This window comes from Periophthalmus magnuspinnatus, chromosome 8, assembly GCF_009829125.3.
Source record: "Periophthalmus magnuspinnatus isolate fPerMag1 chromosome 8, fPerMag1.2.pri, whole genome shotgun sequence".
Classification (NCBI taxonomy): domain Eukaryota; kingdom Metazoa; phylum Chordata; class Actinopteri; order Gobiiformes; family Gobiidae; genus Periophthalmus; species Periophthalmus magnuspinnatus.
Window position 1 is genome coordinate 23,912,828 of NC_047133.1, and position 14,989 is coordinate 23,927,816.

The window sequence follows — 14,989 nt, forward strand, 5'->3', positions numbered from 1 at the left end:
TGAGGAACATTCTAGTCAAATCAGTCAAGCAAGTAGCTTACACTCAACCAGAAAAGTTACATTTTACCTTTAAGATTACTACAATATAAGAATGGGACCTAAGGATCTTTGAGCATAGCTTTGTTCGTTGTTAATTACAAGTTTGGCTGATGTGCTGGGATTTTTAAGCAGAAAAGTCTTATTGGTTTATCGAGAAAGGTGTAAAAGTGTTGTGCAAGTAGTAGCTCTGTGGACGGAAATAGGAATTTGAGTTGTCAGTAGTCACCAGTTTATTTCCATGCAGAAGTATTGATTTAGCTTCATGTCAGATGCTTTTCCTGACCTGACTCTCATTTACCCAGATTTGGCGCAGACACAAATAGTCCTCTGGCTTATGACTTTTTGGCTTGTTTGTTCCGAATCGTTACACCATTTTTAACAGCTACCGAAATGATTATTTTTTACAGTTTTCAATGCGTAAGCTTTCTTAAGAACAGTGCCTTGCTCTTCGCTCCGGTAACTTTCTAATGAGAATCAACAGAGAGCTTACAAGTGCACCAGAACACCCTCTTTGAGCCAACTAACCCGTCCGCCTTAGACCCTCTGAGCTCCACAAGTGTAATCTCTCATTGTGAGCCCATCGCGCGGTCCCTATCACCTTTTCTGGTTACCTGCAAGGCCAGCTCCTCTGCACTCATTTCCTGGCAAACAAACTCGTGGTGAATTCAAAGGCAGTGATAACGCAGTCCAAGGTCAAGCTGGTGAAGACTCCGAAATTGGTGCTGTTCAGAGCAGCGCTGTATCTCAAATGAAGTGTGTTTGCTTTTATTCTACGAGCCTGGCAGAATATTAAAATGTTCTTCTTGCAAATAGGAGTGCCACAATATGAAATAATAATAATCTGTATGATTATTATGAGAAGAAACAGCAGCGCCAAGACTAAAACGATTAAATCCATAAGTTCACTGTTTTATTTCTTTATTATTTCTCTTTATTTATACAAGGAGAGCACACAGACTCTCCTTTTCATTGGCGCCCTATTTAAAATACATAAAAATACAAGCAAAAAACAAACAAAACAAGCAGTTACATAAGGTTAAAAACAGGTGGAGGTGTGAGTATAAATGCTTATAGCTCACCGTTACTGCACGTAGCTTTATATAATCAAACTTCCAGATTGAAAATTAATCTTAAAGTTAGATTAACAGACAAATAAAGAAGAGTTTTATTTTGAGCTTAGATGAAATTGAAATCACATTTATTATTATTATTATTATTATTATTATTATTATTATTATTATTATTATTATTATTATTATTATTATTATTATTATTATTATTATTATTATTATTATTATTTCTTTAATTTAACATTCTCCATTACTTTACCTTAAACTCTTTATGCTATTATTTTACGTTAAATTTTGGGGTTGCTAACTGCTTAACCTGTATATTTGTAATAAAAAAAAACAAAAAAACAAAAAAAGCCCAACAATACTACTACTACTACTACTACTACTACTACTACTACTACTACTACTACTACTACTACTACTACTACTACTACTAATAATAATAATAATAATAATAATAATAATAATAATAATAATAATAATAAATATTAATACAATATAACACATTTCATATCCATGGCTGTTTGAAGGAGAAAAAAGTGTGTACAAATCAGTGCATCTGTAAAATGGCTCAAGCTTCCCTCCAGCCCCAGGCTTTAATTACTGAGTGAGGATAATGAGTCAAATCCAATCAGGTTCTCGCTCTCTTCCTCTTAATTTGTACAGAGCTCCCATTATGAAGCCGAGCACCTCAGCCCTGCACAGTGACTCCAGCCCACGTCCTCATTCTAACCACTCTCTCCATCAAAAGCACAGCATACAGTATGACGCTGTTGAAACATAATGCAATATAAGTTTTCAGATTATGAATAATACCTAGGCATTTATTTTGAGTCACTGAAATGAGTCTGTATATAGGATAGGATCCCTATAGTGATGCGGAAAAGATCCACTATGCAACTTGCAAGAATCTACCACCTTCTTGACTCCATAAAGATCTTATTACTTTACATTAAATTCTCCTATTTCGCTCCTATTTCACCCAATTAAACATGTTTTATAGAGAAAATGAAACTTTAGTGTGAGTTGGGTCACCTCTGCAAAGATTTAATCTGTAACTTGGCCTGGAGGTAGAGTCACCTGTTTGTCTCCATGGAGTAGTTTAATGGCATATTGTAGAACATTCCAGGTGAAACATCTCCATCAATAACATCTCCAGGGAGACAAAGGTACATAGTGCACCTTTAAACAGAGCTCACTAATGCACCCAGGTTTTTGTTAAAGAGCTTGTAAAGTGATATAACTGGTTTCATTATTGTGCACGCTGCCTTCTTGTTAAACAGTTTTAAGTGTTTATAGTATTTGACATAATTCACTTATATTGTTTTATATAGGCTATGTACTAATTGTGTTTAAATAATTCGTATAATCTGTTCAGTAATACTTTCATTACCTCCTAGAGCGCTTGTGCCATTAGTGAAGTTGACGATTGACGTGACAATTGGCTTCCTCCTTGCATCATATAGAAACAGTTGTAGATTTATATAGTGCAGTGAATGAGTCATAGCTGCATGTCAGGCTATCAGATCCACCTATACATATGCCTGCTGCTGGGTAGGCATCTGTCATCCAGCTATTACAGTGAGAGAGTGACAGGCTGGTCCTAAATGGCCACATGGGTACAGCGGTGTCTTTTGGCTGCAGTGAGACCCTGAAACCTTAATGGATTCCTGGGGAGTGAAGGACAGTCGTAGCTCATGGCCAGTCCAAGCTTATCCCCCCGCTCATCTCATCTAAGCCCTGCTCAGAGCCAGCCGCAGCTCCAGCTAGGCCCCGGGCCATCTGGCTCTGCACAGCCGCATTCACATGGAGCAGAAGAGACACTCCGTCACTCTCTCAAATCGACTTTTGCACTTGTTTGCTTGAAAATACCATTCAAAAAATTCCAGCCTAAATGACTTTGAGAGGGGCGTTCGGTTGCATTTACAGTGTGAAATGCACCTTAAACCTGGGACTTGTCGAACAGTGGGCTGCAAGTGTGAACTGTGTAGGTGTGAAACATGATAGTGTATGGCAGATTTGCAGTTCCACCTGATAGGCTTGTTATCATGGTGTCTGCTGTCGTACTTAAGTGTACTGTTTTTTTTATTCTGACCATTCAGTAGATTACTTCAACTCAACAAAAATGAGATAAAGATTAAATAAATTATTAACATTAATGCAGGTTTCATAGGTGAGTGAAGTATTTTGCTCAAGAACACAACATGAGCACATGCTAGGTTGGAGTTGGGATCCACTAAATAACTGGCAACATACTACTAGTTTGTGAGTTGGTTGATTTGACATTATAAACCAGTTAATCTTTGTCATGTGTCTTTTTTCGTTGCTTGGAATGAATCCAAAAGTACATTTTTCATCGCAGCCTAATATCTCGGTTGCTCTATAATGGGTATTTGTGTTAGGGCTTAGTTGCATTGCGGGACATAACCCTCCAGATCCCAGACTGTTTATCATGGGGTATGTAAAGTGTGTGTAACTTGTAATCTACCTCCTGCCGTGGGGGCTAATGTTCCTGTTGTGTTGATCCACAGTCTTAGTGAAGCGAATGCCATTGCTCCTTGTGGCCTCTTTCCGTTTTACGTTCCTCTTGACTCACTATGGGTCTAATGGCTGTCCAGCTGTACGCCGCGGTGTACTCTACGCTGCAGGAGAGGCAAAGAAACATGGCCCCACACTGGTACAGGTCTGCAGGCCCACTGTGCCTCCAGAGAGAGAGAAAGAGGAGGGGGCAAGAGAGCGAGAGAGGCGGGGCATCTGTAGTAGTTTGTGTTTGGTGTTCCCTTGCATTTGTTTCAAGTACATATTTTGTGAGATAGTGCCTGTGGTAAATATTTAGTAGTCTTACATCAATAAAGTTGCAGTTTGTGTAAAAAAAAGTTATAAAATACAGGAAGTAGTGATGAGTTCTGAAACAGAATACATTTATCGGTGTTATAAATGCCCAAAATTCCATCCAAAATGCAGAGACAAGGTGTTTTTCCTGACAATTAAACAGCGACTCAACAAAATAAAGGTGTTGCCATCTAATTTCCTTTGTGTAACCATAACTATTGTGTAATTTAGACATATTTTGGCCGGTGTGAGCATTATGGTTGCTATAGGTAACAGTTATTGAATTGCTTCTACTCATGTCATGTCTGCTGCCCATTTCCAATTATAAACCTTGCCAAAACTAAAGAGATTTTTCTAAAATCTTACATCTAACAATGTTAACTATGTTTTAATGAAATGAGTAGCCTAACCTGTCATATGCACTTGATGGTCTCTCCTCACCTGCTGTTTGCGTGTCTTTGCGTTCTAATTAGTGTGTGTGTTTGTATGTAGGCCTTTGTGATTTGGCTCTGACACCACGTGCTGGCGAGGCATAAAACATGTGCAGTTCAGCCTTAATGTCGTTAGTTACACAACAGAAGTTCAGGCCCAGCTGTATAAAAGAGTGGCATTTGGAAATGTGAGCTACTCTGAGGCAGTGAGTCATGTAGCTACTGCGGAGCTTGTCTGGGATGACTGACGCTGACATTGAGGCAGATGGGCCGTGCTCCTGAGTGGACGGGGCTGAAACCTTAGACGTGCTAGTGCTAATGCTAGTGCTAGTGCAATATCAGGGCAGAAAACAGCACTGCTCTGCACGTTTGAGCGCCAACAGAAGCTGAGTCAGAGCCTGTCTGTCAGGAGAAACTGTGCTCACAAAGAACTCTGAGCTGTGGGTAAGTTTAAACTGCATTGTTTAGACTAGACAGTATGGCCACCTTTACCCACACTGCCATGTACTTAAAAGTGGAAGAACGCCTCTGCCCTTTCAGCACCAGGGACAGCTCCTCTCATCATATTCCTTTTGTCTAATAACACACCAGTACAATGTGTACCCAAAGTTCAGCACCATGGACAGCAGACAGCACTGCTCACACTGAGGCTGGCGGGAGCTGGAATGCTAAGCAAAACTGGCCATCCTTCAACAAGAACTTCACAGCCAGATCACTCACCCGTCTAGACCGCGGGCCTCCACCTGGGCTGTGGAGGAGCCGCTAGACTCTAGTATATGTGTGGGTGCTCTGTCAGATAAACACAAGGCTGTTTTCACTTCAGTTTTCCACCTGTAAAACTTTTAATGCAACTAAATAATCACACCAGGACTGTGCAGTGTTTATAAAGACAGTAAGTGTCTCTCCCCCACCTCTGAGCCTCCTCTCTCATGCCTGTGTGCTTGGCTCCGTGATTAACCCTGGATGCTCCATTGTCCCGCCTGACCCCTCCACACAGAGCATACATCTGGCCACAGTCCATCAGCCGCCTCACAGACAGCTAATTAACAGTAAAAGGTGTGGACACAGAGGTCAGCCTGAGCTGTGCCTTTACTCTCCTGGTTGTTTGCTGTGTTTGAGCGGTAATTCTTTATGCAGAGTGAGCCCTAAAACATGGTGTACCAACACCTCACCGTGGCAACAGGAGACTTAAGAAGACTGCGAGGGACACACAGTCCTGGTGTGAGCCGCTATATGCTGATGCCTGCCGTCTGTGTGGAGGAGTTTGTTAACATTTCAAAATCGCAGTTTGTTTCACAAGTCACACACATTCTATCTGGAGAAGCTGGTATGGCGGCACATTCCTCATGCCACTATGCAATCTGTGAGGTTCAAATATAAAAGTGCACTACAACAATGATAATAATATTTGTGTAGTGATTTGTACTTTACACACAAACCATTTTCATACTTGCCTCTCACTGAATACTACGCTCTATGTTTACAATGCGGTTTAATAATAAAGTGCCTCCTGAAAGTATCAAGGTATATTGAATGATCAATAACCGTGTCTCTCCCTCTCCCCCTCCTTCCACTCCAGCTCTGAGCCGGTCAATGATGCCCTTCGGCCTAATGCGACGCGAGCTGGCATGTGAAGGCTACCCTATCGAGCTGCGCTGCCCAGGGAGTGATGTCATCATGATCGAGACGGCCAACTACGGACGCACGGACGACAAGATCTGTGACGCCGACCCTTTCCAGATGGAGAACACCCAGTGCTACCTGCCTGATGCCTTCAAGATTATGTCCCAGAGGTAAGCACGCATCAGTTTAAACATGTTTACGCACAACTAAAGCCTTTCTTCAAAGCAGGAAACCTCACTCTCAGCATTATTTGTAAAGGTGCTGAATACATGAATACAGAAGTGAATACTGTAACCAATCTCAGCCCCAGATAACATGCATGCTTTTTCCATTGGTTGTATTTGCAAGGACCCATCTTTATGTTTGCGCCAGGCATCTGCTTCCTAGATCAATGGCAGCCTTCTCCTCACTATCCATCACATGTGTAATGGAGGCTGGGTGCTAGCTTGGCCAGAAAGGATGCAGCTGACATGCAGGAGAGAAGAGGTAGTGGGAGGTGTTTGGCGAATTGAAAGGGAAGAGGAAGAGGAGAGGAGAGATTGCTAGAAATGATTTGATGATGGAGCTGAGAGCAGGGGGAAATGCTAAGAGCTGAAGGGCTGATGAGAATAAGTGTGTGTAAACCTGAGCGGTAATATGGGATTGTCATGATAGCATTATGTACATACATTTTTTTTTTTTTTTTCCGGTGTATTTGCTTGTGTCCTTCCCTGTTCTCTCACCTCTAATTGCTCCCACTCGTTGTTCCCCCGGAGAGGAGCTGATGACGTCACACGCCCTCTCAGCTGCCTCTACCCCACATGCACACACACCCTCTCTCTCACCCCTCCCTCCCTCCCCTCGCTCCCTCCCTCACCTCTCTCCTCTCTCCTCCATCTCTATCTCCTCCTCCCCGCGGGTGCATCTGTCACATGATCTAGTCTAGTGTGAAATTACTCCCTTCCCCAACCGTTCTTTTTGTCTTTCAGAGCCTGGAGATGTTTTTTGCACCCCACTTCATCTTTCTTACACTGTAAAAATATTGCATTTCTCCTGGGAACTTTTACAGTCGTCTTAGTGTATTGGACTTACAGTGTGATTGATCGGGCAGATGTTTAAACTTTCATCAGAAATAAATGATCAGTATTTCATTCTTGACAATGTTTTGGATTTAAATTAAAAATGGTGGCATTCTGATACAAGTTTCCAGAATGATTTCTAATGGATTAATGTCGATCTGTCTGTGCCCGTTATTTAGTGTTACTGAAAAGCACAAATTCAAGCTAAATAGACTCAAAGATATTGTTATAATTACTTTACAATTACCAACGATGGGAAGAAATATATTAAGTTACCAAACACTGATCATAGATGGAACACATGCATTTATCTCAGGAGGTGTGTTTTCTATTTGTTACTCATTTTGTGCAGTTTAAAATGTAAATTACACATCCTATATTAAATACTGCAATGTTTTCCTGTAGTAGTAGTAGTCTGAATACCACCAAATGAAAGACTACTAAACTAAAATACAGTTACGTAAAATTATTGTCCTGTTAAAACTAAATATTTCCTGACCAGTGTGTCACCAGTATGTCATGTATTATTATGTTTATTTGTATTAACGCTTTAACTTTTGTATTTTGTTTGAATAGATGTAACAACCGTACACAGTGTGTGGTGGTAGCGGGCTCGGACGTCTTCCCGGACCCTTGCCCTGGAACCTACAAGTATTTGGAGATCCAGTACGAATGCGTCCCATACAGTGAGTACCGCGCTCCCCGCCACCCCCGCCCCCTTCTCCCCCTACCCCTCACCCCATTCACCCCCCACCCATCAGCTTCTCTAACCCTCACCCTCTCCCTCTTATACTAAAAATAACAACTTTGAGACCACACATGCCAGCTATATCCAAACACACACACACACATCCTCTTCTGCTCTTTCTGTCTCTGAAATTTGCACTGCTCACAACAAAAAGACCTTTTTCTTCATCTGCAGAGCGACGCACCAGTGGCTGTGGAGATTTTCACATGAGGAGCGGCGGGTGTAAGATAAGCACTTGACGCCCACCCCACTGCAAACAGGAGGTCAGCCCTTATTGGAGGCCTCCCCAGTGTACCATCGCCCTGGGCCATATTGTACCTTTATCTGGCTCCAAACACCTTAGTCTTCCCTGCGATTTCCAATAAAAATTAAAATTCGGCACAGGGAGATTTAAAGAGGCGTAGGGCACATTGTGGGCGCAGAAGAGCACAATAGGAATATTAACAATGACAGGCCACGAGCTGATTTAAGGTCACATGACCCGGAGCAACCCGTATTTGATTGTCGCTATGGAAACGGTCGACTTCATTCACTTTGAATTGCTTTGACAATTTAACAGATAGTCAAGGAAAGGCTGAATATATTTGCTATCAAAAAGCTGGTGCAGAGAAATGTATCAAATATTTCTCAATCAGTTTGTTTTAATTAGATGTGAAATACCATTCATTTCACTGGTGTAGGTTGAAGAGTACACTACCTACACAATCCACAGGTGTATGGATTTTATTTTAGTGAGATGTATTGTGTTTACTCCAAATTTGTATTTATTAAACTATATATTTTATAAGAATTTCAAATCTGCTCTGACTTTAGCGCTTGGACTTTAAACATTTAACTTCTTAATTGTTGTATTAATTGTGTCTCATGTGAAAATCTCCACTAAGGCCTATACCTACACCCTTTATCCTCCCTCTTACACATTATAACTTACAACAGCATCTATCCAATCACTGTAGTTTTACCTGTACAGAGGGGCGGGACCATGGACACGCCCCTCTGCTCTGGGACTTCTGATTGGTTGGGCGTTTCTTGGCATGCCACTATATGCACGTGGGAGTCTCTTTCTTTCCGCAGGTGCTGATGCGAAGTCTAAAAATAACTAACATTCTTTCTATCATACGTCTTCAGCATTTATTTATCTCATTGTCAATAGCAACCTCTCAATCTCTTCTTCAATCTATTGCTATCAAGTCACAATTCATGCCGTGTTATGATTACATTGTCCATCTGTTACCATTGTACCCAGCCTCTCGCTCTGTCTCTTTCCTCTTTTCTTTTGCAGATGCAGCAGTAATGGGTGACATACTGGATTAACTCAGGGAATACTAACAAATCTACTACTATTACTTCTATTTCTTCTTTCTACTACCACTACTACTACTACTGCTATTTCTTTCATATACTCTGTTCTCAGTTTACTTTTCCAGGTGCAGCAGTGGTAATAATAGTACTACTTATACTCCTACTTCAGTTACTTACATTTGGGATGGTCTGTTATAGATTTTCTAATATTTGTCTTGCTGCTGTGTCCGATTTGAGACTGATATTTGTATACTCATATTATGACTTCATATTAAGAATCCAGAACAAGACTCGAATGTGTGTGTATGTGTTTATGTATTTAAGTTATTGAAAATTTCACAAATAAATTGGATTTTAGCTTGAAAAAACAAATAAAAAAATTAAAATATCCGTGCCCTCCTTTATCATAAATAACAATATCAGTACCCAAAACTGAAGACTACTATTACTTCTACTACTTGTACTTGAGCTCGCCCTCTTTTAGATTGTGCTGCTCGCTCTGCTCGGCGCTGTGCCCTGGGTTTACCTCTTTGTGTTGAGTCGGTGCAGTCACTGTCACAGATAAGAAAAGAGTTGGCTTTCTTGCCGTTGGGGGTTATTTTCTAGTGCGCGACATTTTCTCCTCACCCTTTCAAAAGTGGCAACAAGTGTTCTTTGGAAGTCTCCTCCTGACTGCCAGCCCCTGTCCAGCCGCTGCCTTTCAGTTTGATCTGTTCTCTACAAAGGCCTGCTTCAGTGCTTGAGCTCACTGGACTGTATTGTAAACCGCAGGGCTTTTTATAATTGGGAGATGTAAGGGTGTAAATACTCTTCTTTAAAGTAAGCGGGGTTTTTTTTGCGCGATATCATTGGTGCTCAAACTGTGGTACCGGTTCAGTTACTGGTACATGGAGTCAGAGGTGTTGTACTTTTTTCATTTTCTGCGTTAGTTTTCCCACAGCATAGCAGACTTCTGGGGCCAAAGCTTGTGCCGATGGGCCTTTACATGATCTGTCTTCTTTAGATTAGAGCCTTTTCTCACTGGCCCTGGGTAATACTGTACCATTAATCCATGTGTAGAGCTACTTGAGTTATATATAGTGAGTCTGGTACAGTCACATTACCTTGTTAAGATCTGTTGGTATATTTTCTGAAGTGGTACTTGCTGTTGAATGAAGTCTGGCCCTCAGTGAAAGACGGTTGAGTCATCATGTTAGATTATATTCAACACGAACGACTTAAGTAATTTGTACTTATGTTGTTTTTTTTTTATATCAGATGAATGTATATTGTTTCTTCTAATCAAGTGTTTTTGGCCTAAATAACTTTCCCATTCAACTCAAACACTTTAGTACTCTTTCTGCCTCTCCTGTTTGTGCATTCCAGCCTTGCGTTCTTTGCTGCTCCGGGGAGCTTGTTCACTCGGCACAAAGCAATCAAAAGGATGATTAAATAGCTGCTGACTTGCATTTTTCACCCCTCTCACATTGTTTGGGGGAAAAAAAACTTTGTTGATTGTCTCCAAAGTACGGCGCGGACTTAGAAAATTGGAACCTGATCCCCATGGTTGTGTGAGGTGACAGAGACGAGCTCATTACCTCTGTCCTCTGTCACTCTTCGAGAAACTGGAAGTAGAAACTAGTTTGGGACTTGACATTCTGACAAACTAAATACGAGCTGACACTCAGAGCTGCAGCCGGAGTTGATCATCCCTTAAGTTAGTCACCATCGTCGCGCCCCACGCCAATCCGTGTGCCTACTTTTAATTACCAGGAGAGTGGGTGCGTCGCTCTCTTTCGTTCTGCCTCTGTGGAGATTTGTCAAGATTAATTGAATTTGGTACTGCTAATCGCCTCGGTAATGCCCCATCGTTCATGCCTGGCTGAGGCTGCTGGGCATTCTGGCGCCATTTTTTTTAACCATTTTAATTGTATGGTTAAATTTGTTTGTTGGAATGCAGGCTTGTTCAATTTCCAGAGTGGTAATAAAATGGTCATCTTCAATGTGGCTAATGTTTGCAAAAATGATTTCTAAATCTCATGTTTTAATTCCAATACAAAATGTGGAATAGAGTTGACAAAAATATTCAAAAGTTCTTATTTCATTATGATTATTTATGTAGATAAGCAAGTAAGTAGAAGCGTTAAGAAGCAAAATAATGTAAATGATTAAACACAAGGAATTATTACTCAACTCTCCAATATCCTTGCTATAATAAAAGGCTATTTAAAAAGGGCCTGACATCCCTAAAAACTCCCAAGTTAATTAAATGTGGCCAATTTGTTGCTTATTAGCCATGAAAAGTTGTTATGGGGTGACTTGGGCTATTAGTGCGATGTACTCAAGTCCGGTTAGTACTTTTCCTCCTGTGATGCAAACAAAGCCTCAGGACCTGTTCAGAGGTGAAATGTAGAGCTGTGTTTAATATCAGCAGAGCAGCATCTTGACAGTCGTGGTGCGTGTCTCTGTGCCATGTTAGCAGTCACCTGGATCGGAAAGGCGACAGCAGCCCTCCTCTTCCTCACACACACTGTCCGCCGCGTCCTGCCTCGTGCCTGTTCACTACTGGATTGTCTTGGCAGAATAAACATCCGCCAACAAGTCAAATCATATCTCATCAGCCCAAAAGGAACAGGCCGGAGAGGATAACTTGTTTTTTGCCAGCTGAACACAGCAAGACAAAATGGCTCAAGTGGACTCTCATTTCACACTGTCACAGGCGGCTGTCGACCGCTGCGTTCCATTAAGACATCAGGCTCACATGCACCAGCGCTGTGGCCGAGCTACTGCGGGATCAGAGCACATATACAGGCAAATCCAGTCAGAGCAGAGCTAGAGTCGGAAAAGAAGTGAAAAGCAGACTTGGAATGTGTACTGAGGTTTAAATAAAGATTGAAAGATTTCGGTTGCAGAAACAGATAAGTGCTTTAAAAATATCACCTGAGGCTTTTATTGACTCCCAAATCTGCCTTAGCGCAACAAAAAGATTAAGTAATTCCTTCATGATGAATGTGATGAATCCGTACAACCTTTCACTGACTTTATATGACCAAAATAATACATATACAAGTTGACATTTTCTGCTAAGGTCCCGCTGGGCCAAGGGTGTGGCAGTGACGCTAGCAACATTATAACATAGAAAACTGTACGGCAAGTGGAATATACATTTACAGCTAGATTCTAACATTTCGATTCCTAAAATAATGCAGGATACAACAATTAAAACAGCAGATATTGTCTCACTATATTACACTATGTTATCTCTGCACTCAGCACTGCAGCGGGGTTTATAGTCTCAATACAGATGTACACTGAAGTAAATCTAGCCAGGGAGGGCCTTCACCTGCCCCTCCCTCCACATGACACTGTACTACATCATTATTGATTCCTAATGCTTTGTATCCTTGCTAGCCATTAGACCCAGTTTCAGCAGCCATGATTTATCTTGTTAATATGCACAGGGCTGGAGATTTCAAACATATAGCCTAGCACAGTTCCGCTCTTCTGCCAGGTAGCATATTCTTCACTTTCACTTCATATTCCTGCCTATGCCACTGTTTCACTTTATAAAATTGATTCTTCACCGCAAATGTATTCAGTGCTGCCTAATCATTACGACACACCACGTTTTCGGACACAAAGCCGCTGGAAATGATAGTTGACTTGTCAGGAAGAGTTTGTCAGTCGAGGGCATAATGGCATTGTAATGTGACAAGTTTTCAGGGGAGGAGAGGCAACACTTTGATGTAGCTGAAAATGAAAAGTCTATTAATATGTATAGGAGCTGCCATTAGGCGTGGGGCTCATAAATGTTGGGGGAATGAGAAGAAGGAGGCCTCGCTCTGGATGGTGGGAGACTTTGAGAAAAATGTATGGATAAATCAGAACCGACGCCACACCGAGATAGTCAGTCGTTTGGCATTAAAGCCGCTGTGCGTGATTTTTAAAACGTGAAAAACAAAACGAGTTCATTTTTAAACAGTTTGGAGCCGTCCGACGTTATTGCTCACTTTCCTAATGCATTCAGAGTATTGAAATTATTCACAGTGATGAGTTTATACGTATATTTCACAACGCCGGAGCGGAGTTTTACAGTCATGGTAATGCTAACCGCAACTAGCATGCTAACAGCGCACTTTCTTGTTCACTCATAATAAAACGTCTCATTTTGTCATTAATTACATGAAAAAAATGGTTATCCTGGGGCAGAATAAATGTAAAATGGCTGCCAATCTGTGACCAAATTGCAAACTCATTCATACATATAATCAAGATGAGCCAAGCGTCTTGCCCAAAGGCACAACAACACTGCTACGTATTGGTTGGTTTTGAGCAGTTAAGACTTCATTAGACCTGGCTCGGTCTTGTTCTAGACCTTGATTTAGTCCCCACTTATTTCAGATTTATGGTTACTTAGTCCATTAAGAATTTAGTTTGCAATCCAATTATTTTCTTAGGTGGTACTCAGGCGTGATAGTGCGCAGCGTTTAGAACCAGCTCTCACAGAAGATCCACTACCTCCCTGCGTGCCAGATTGAGATGTCCTGCGCCACTCAGATACAGTGTGTGGTGGGCAGCGCGTGTCTGGGGCCGTACTCATTAGTGGGGGGAGTAATTGATAGGGTTGTGGAGAGCGCCGAGCAGAGTGATTAAAGCAAAGGAGGGCACTGGCTTATTTCTCAAAAGGGCCCTGAAAGAGAGAATGCTGAATGAAATCGACAAACAACCGCAGTGGCCTTAAAGTAACCCCCCTGATCTGGCCGGGGATACTTTGATGAGTTTTTGTCTTGGACGTTTTTGTGTGTGTTCTCAAGGGAATGTGGGTGATCTGTTTTGAGTCGATGTGCTTATTTTTCAGGATCACCCGGGGAGACTGAGACGGGCTGTAACGAGGTCTACTTTGTCTTTTTGTTTCTCATAACTCACAGTTTACAGATTCCAGTTTGGCTTTCCAACGTCCAAGTGTTCATGGCACCGATGTGAATTTTCATAATCATTGTTATTTTATGATTTGACTTTTTTGTCTAGGTTTTTATGAAGGATTTAAAATGTGCCTTCTGGGCTTCTTCTTTTCTTTTAAACCCAGTGCAGTGGTGTAAAAGGGTTTATATATAATGCTAAACTGACTTTTTTTAATCTATGAAACTGATTGGCACTGTGTATTTATTTATTTATTTATTTTTATTTTTTTTTTTACAGTTTTTAGCTTCATACCAAATATAAAGCTTTTAAATATATCAGCATGAGCAGCAGAGTATTTCCAGGACACCATAGACTGTATATATAAATGGACATAGCTAACCTGCTAGCCGCCGCTTTCAAAATATGAAGTGATCAAGGGCGCGTTTCTGGCTCCAATTCACTTTCTATTGAAAAACTGTCGCCCCTCTCTCTGTAATGATGTCAGACTCATCATTTTGGTCTTAAAATATTCATATTATTTGGCTGTTTTGTCCATAAATCAAGATAGGAACATTAATAACTTCTTTCCCCAAAGACACTCCCGTACCACTAGCAACAGATTTGATTGACAGTTGCTAAGCGCCCGTACCCCTGGTTTAGCATGGGTAAGGCGAAGGGGGCGTTACTTTCAACAGCCTCGCTCCAGATTGGCTCTTTGGTTGCTATGACACTCGCGGTTAGAATTCCAAATATGAAACTTGGCTCCAAATTGCCCCGATAACTGCTTAGTCCACTTCTTTATACAGTCTATGCAGGACACACACGGTACATTATTTCAAGTTATACTGTAGGAAACACTAAATTTACAATGTCCCAATGTTAAATGTAGCAAAACAGATACGAGAACAGGTTAGGGACCACGCATTAATGGCTAACTAGTAAAACATGGCAAACAAGGTTAATATTATTCGTGGTGTCAACTCTGATCTAAACATGTATGAT

The 14,989-nt window shown here is 41.3% G+C and overlaps 1 protein-coding gene across 5 annotated transcripts in view; it reads left to right on the top strand.

Moving 5' to 3' along the window:
• adgrl1a (adhesion G protein-coupled receptor L1a) overlaps positions 1-14,989 on the top strand; it is a 134,206-nt gene that overhangs the window by 69,794 nt on the left and 49,423 nt on the right. For all 5 annotated transcript variants that reach the window (XM_033970994.2, XM_055223444.1, XM_033970995.2 and 2 more), the window contains exons 3-4: positions 5,955-6,168; positions 7,633-7,742. In XM_033970994.2, coding sequence (XP_033826885.1) covers positions 5,955-6,168; positions 7,633-7,742 — 324 coding nt within the window. The remainder of the gene's footprint in view (positions 1-5,954; positions 6,169-7,632; positions 7,743-14,989) is intronic.